The 5,362-nt window shown below is 44.2% G+C and overlaps 1 protein-coding gene across 1 annotated transcript in view; it reads left to right on the forward strand.

Annotated features, from left to right (window-relative positions):
- Positions 1–4,590, forward strand: part of LOC137639713 (tropomyosin-like) — a 5,087-nt gene extending 497 nt beyond the window's left edge. The window contains exons 2-4 of the mRNA XM_068371960.1: positions 2,818–2,936; positions 3,070–3,775; positions 4,463–4,590. Of these exons, the coding sequence (XP_068228061.1) occupies positions 2,818–2,936; positions 3,070–3,775; positions 4,463–4,590 (953 nt within the window). The remainder of the gene's footprint in view (positions 1–2,817; positions 2,937–3,069; positions 3,776–4,462) is intronic.
- Positions 4,591–5,362: the final 772 nt, after the last annotated feature.

Consider the following 5,362-nt stretch of genomic DNA (forward strand, 5'->3'; position numbering starts at 1 on the left):
GCCGCTATTTACCGTTAGCGTCATTGAATATGTACCATAATTTGTCTTTTTGTGGATGCTAAAGGTGATAAGTGTGCTAGAGGTGATAAGTATTGTACAATTACACATACTTCTGTGCTTACCAAATAATTTGGCTACCATTTCACAAGAAAATGAATTTTACTTTGCAGCGGCAGCGTTGGTGGCAGTGACGGCGGCTGCAGTAATAGTATAGTGTTGATAGTCATGGTGCTTGTAGTAGTAACTTGTGGTAACATGGTGGTGTTTTGTGTCTTTGCAGGTGAGGCAGCAGCAGCACCACCTGACATCAGAGACGCGTTGTTCCAGACTGCAGCCATGGCAAAGAAGTTCCAACTGGTCGATACTTTTGAGCAACGTACTCCCACAACACCTCCTGAGACAAACTGGAAGCTGTGTCTTGTATGTCAAGAGGAGACAACAGAGTCACTTGTCTGCCCAGTACTGTCTAAACGCCGAGACCCTGGGAGTGGATACACGACAATGGCTGCAAACTTGGTCAAATTTGATGAACTCGGAGAACTGCCAAGAACTGTTCAGTTACAGAGACTAGATGAAGGACAAGGTGTTGAGGCGACAATGGTTGCCCACCAGGCCAAGTGGCATAAAACATGTATGCTCAAATACAATAACACAATGCTACGAAGAGCAGAGAAGAGACGCATCGCAAGCAGCTCAGCATTTGATAGTACTGACAATGTCCAGGCCAAGCGCGCCAGAACACACTCTTCAGAAGCCACTACCAGCGGCACCTCCTGCTTTTTCTGTGGAAAGTCTGGCACAGAGACCCTACATGAAGTAACAACCTTCCAGGTGGACACACGCGTACGGAAGTGTGCAGCGCAAGTTGGGGACAATGAACTCATAGCCAGGCTCAGCATGGGTGATATGGTGGCTCTGGATGGAGCAGTAATCGTACAGATGTTGAAGCCGGGTACTGCCAACACGTTCGAGGAATATGCACAGCAAGTGTTCATCCCATACGTTGTACAACGTTTCCAACATGTATCACGTCTTGACCTTGTGTGGGACAGCTACAGAGCAGATTCCCTGAAGGCATCAACCAGAGAACAGCGTGGAAAGGGAGTACGTCGGCGTGTTGTCGACTCAGCAGTCATACCAGGAAATTGGCAAAGTTTCCTGCGAGTTGATAGCAACAAAGTGGAGCTCTTCAGCTACCTCTCCACCATGCTTGCAGAGTCCTTTCAAGAAGAAGGCAAGGAACTGGTCGTCACTGATGGGGAGCAGGTGATCTGTGTTCCACAGCAAGAGGATGTCAACTCACTCGCACCATGCAACCAAGAAGAGGCAGACACCCGCATGATGCTACATGTAGCACATGCTGCACAACATGGTCACCACCAGATACAGGTTCGAACAGTAGACAGTGACGTCGTGGTCCTAGCAGTGATGGTAGTCCAGAAACTACCAGCTGGAGACGAACTCTGGGTAGCCTTTGGGACAGGCAAGAACTACCGCTACATTGCAGCCCATGAAATAGCTTCCTCCCTTGGTCCAGAGAAGGCATGTGCTCTTCCAATGTTTCATGCCATCACAGGGTGTGATACTGTGTCAGCCTTCGTCGGACATGGGAAGAAATCTGCCTGGGCAACATGGAACATGCTGCCAGAACTCACTGATGCCCTGCTGAGTCTGGCAAATGCACCCACAAGCATCCAAGAGGATACAATGCATGTCATCGAGAGGTTTGTCATACTCCTGTATGACCGCACAAGCAAATGCAAGGACGTCAACAAGGCGAGAAAGCAGCTCTTTGCAAAGACGAACTCTGTTCAGAACATCCCGCCAACCTACGCTGCTCTGGAGCAGCATGTGAAGAGATCTGCCCTTCAGGGTGGTCATGTCTGGGGCCAGGCATTGGTACCAACGCCCGTGCTCCCTCCACCAACAGACTGGGGCTGGCATCGGAGTGATGATGGGCTCTACACACGACTCTGGACCACACTCCCTGAGGCATCCAAGGCCTGCTATGAGCTGGTGTCTTGCGGATGCAAGAAAGGCTGCAAAAACCGCTGCAAGTGCAAGAACGCTTCACTGCAATGCACTGGTCTATGTTTCTGTGAAGGCGAATGCCAGTAGATTGGGACAGAAAACTTGCTAACCAACATTATGATCTGTAGACATTCATAATTCTGGTGACCAGATTTGAAAAGTTCGGAATCATAATTAACATAGTGTGGCAAAATCTACGTTATTGTATTACATGTATGTACTGCAGGATTACACAAGTACTGTGCCTAGAGACTGGGCTTTTGGTCGACTATATAACTACAATCTGACCATACTGTAAACTTCCCGTACTCTGTGTATTATTTTGACTAGCAATTTTGCCAGCAATTTGAAATAAAAAAGCAACTTGAGCAATTAAAGTGTGTTCCTGAAATCAGGTACTGGTTATTTGAGGTATTATGTCATTGAGTATTGAAATCTTCATCAAATGTCCACTTTTTCCACAAAATGGCGGCCAGTTTGGGGGCCATTTTTGAGAAGATTCATCTAAATATCTGTTAAACATTTATTGATGTTAATTCTGATGTAAAAAAAGGGAATTTTGGCCCATCTAGCACCAAACTAACGACACATAATGAAGTCTATGTAATGACGCTAATGTTAAATGGCGGCCATTTTGAACAATGGCCGCCATATCTTCCTAAGGGCTAATCTTGAATGCCTCCATATCCAAAAATGTTTAGAATATATTAATCTACATGTGTGCCAATTTTGGTGCTTTTAGACCAATTTGAACAATTGGTCTGCTATGCCGCTGTACTGATTTAGATAGAGCTGATAAGAAAATTAAGGGTCTTATGGCAAGGCTAGAGAAAGCTGAAAGTCAAAACGATGAACTTCGAGAGGAGCTTTCGGCCAAGACATTTGTTCAGGTAGGAGAAATTGAGGTATGTAATAACATCGGTAACAGCTTTAATTGATGATTTACATAGAGCAAATAAGAATATAGAGTCGCTTTTTGTAAGTCTAGAAAAAGCTGAAGCTCGAAACGATCAAATTTGTGATGAGCTTTTCGCCAAGGCATATGTAGAAAAGGAATTAGAAAATGCCCGTGAGGAAATTCGGATACTCGAGAAGAAGCTGGAAAGAGTAACAGAAGATCTCGAGACAGCCAACGAGAAACTTCTGGAAAAGAGCGACGTGGAGGAATACTTCGAAAGTGCTGATAATGAGATCCGAACACTCTGGGCTGAACTGGACAGTGTTAAGGCTGAAAACAAGAGACTGAAGACCGAAAACGTTGGTCAAAAGGCAGCTTTAGAAAGTGAACTTAATGTTGCAGTCGAGGAGGTCTACAGAATAGGAACTAAATTGGATACTGTCCTAGATGAGAAAAGCAAATTGAAGACTGAACTATTAATTAAGAAAGACGTGGTGTGCGACCTGGAAATGGCTGAGGAGGAACTTGAAAAACTCTGGAAAGAAGTTGCTGGTGTTAAAGCAGAGAATAGACGACTGAAGAGAGACCTCTCGGAGGAGAGGGCCACAAGAAATGCGTTGATGAAGGCCGACGAGAAGAATAAAATTCTGGAAGAAGAAATTAGGAATCTAACTTCCGTGGCAGACGAATTTGCAATTTATAAGGAGAAGTATCAAGCTATGATAGAAAGAAATATGAACCTAGAGATGGAATTAAATAATAAGAATTATGCTATTACTCAACTTATAGAAGGTCTCTCTCAAATACACCCCGAGTTGAAGGAATTATATCATAAAGAAATTTCTGGTGAGCAGACTGGAGATTTAATATGGGATAGCCAGTTGAATAGATTCGCCCTTCAAGAGACGAGAAGGCAGGGCTGGAAAAAAAACTAAAGAGGAATTATACCGCAACACAAAATATGACAAAATCTGGGGATTATATCGCCACCAAAAAAAAAAAAAAAAAAAAAAAAAGAAAAATGGCGATTATAATATCGCCACAAAAAAAAAAAAAAAAATGGTGATTATAATATCGCCACCAAAAAAAACAAAAAACAATAAAATGGTGATTATACTATCGCCACCAAAAAAAAACAAAAAACAAAAAAATGGTGATTATATTATCGCCACAAAAAAAAAAAAAAAAAAAAAATGGGGAGTATAGTATCCCCACCCCCTCCCAAAAAAATGGTGATTATATCGCCACCAAAAAAAAAAAAAATATTTATAGGAAAAAAAGGAATAAAATTTTTGTTTAATATTATTTTGAAAGGAATTTTTTTTTTTTTTAGTTTTGTTTGTTTCACTGGAAAGGACACCTGAAAATATTTGGCTTGAAGGACGCTTGGATGGACTGCCCCCAGCTTAAAGGATGCAAGGCTTAACTATCCAGCTTGAACGATGCTTGGAATAACCTGGAAGACAACAGGATCTGCAGAGGGAAGGAACTTGGCTGAATCTAGTATGCTATGTACCTTGATGGGGTGTACAGGACCTTTGTCAAGTGTACAAATGGTCGGATATCTAGATCTATTCCTTTGGATACCATCCTTTGTGTGGTTCTGGGGGAATAATCTAGAAGACTGGCTCTGCAGAGGGATGAAGCTGGGATTCTTCTAGTATGCAGACAAGTTGTTATAAGGTGAACCAAGACATCTTTGGCTGGGAAGAGAAGCTGCATCTTTTAGAGGTAGGCATTCATGGTTAGGTGGGCAGCATCAGTCCAAATTTTTAGGAACTCGCAGCTGTGGAGCATCAAATAACAGGAGCAGAAGATAGTAACAACTAGCAAAAGTTAGCAGCAGTAGCAGAACCAGCAGCAATGGGAAAGCAACAGAGCAGTAGCTAGCAGCAGTCGCAGCGGAAGTTAGCAGCAGTATGCAGCAGCCGTTATCAGAAGCAGCTAGCAGCAGCTAGGAGAAACAGCAAGCGGCAGGTGCGAGCAGCAGCAGTTTGCAGCAGCAACAGTTGCAGCAGCAACAGTTGCAGTAGCGAGCGGCTGCAGCAGAAGCAAGCAGCAGCTGCAGCAGGCTGCAGCAGCAGCTAGCAAAAGCAGCAGCAGCTACCAAAGATAGCAGCAGCTGCAGCTAGCAAAAGAAGCAGCAGCAGCAGTCTGCAGAAGCAGCAGTAAGCAGCAGCAGCAGCAGCAGCAGCAGCTAGCAAAAGCAGCAGCAGCTACCAAAGGTAGCAGCAGTTGCAGCTAGCAAAAGCAGCAGCAGCAGCAATCTGCAGAAGCAGCAGTAAGCAGTAGTAGCAGCAGCCGCAAGCAAGAGCAGCAGTAGCAGCACTAGCAACAGCAGCTTGCAGTAGCAAATAGTAGCAGCTAAACCGAAAGCAACAGTATACAACAGCTAGAATAGCAGAGACTGCAGCTAGCAGCAGCAGTCTGCCA

Source organism: Palaemon carinicauda, chromosome 4 (assembly GCF_036898095.1).
Source record: "Palaemon carinicauda isolate YSFRI2023 chromosome 4, ASM3689809v2, whole genome shotgun sequence".
NCBI lineage: Eukaryota > Metazoa > Arthropoda > Malacostraca > Decapoda > Palaemonidae > Palaemon > Palaemon carinicauda.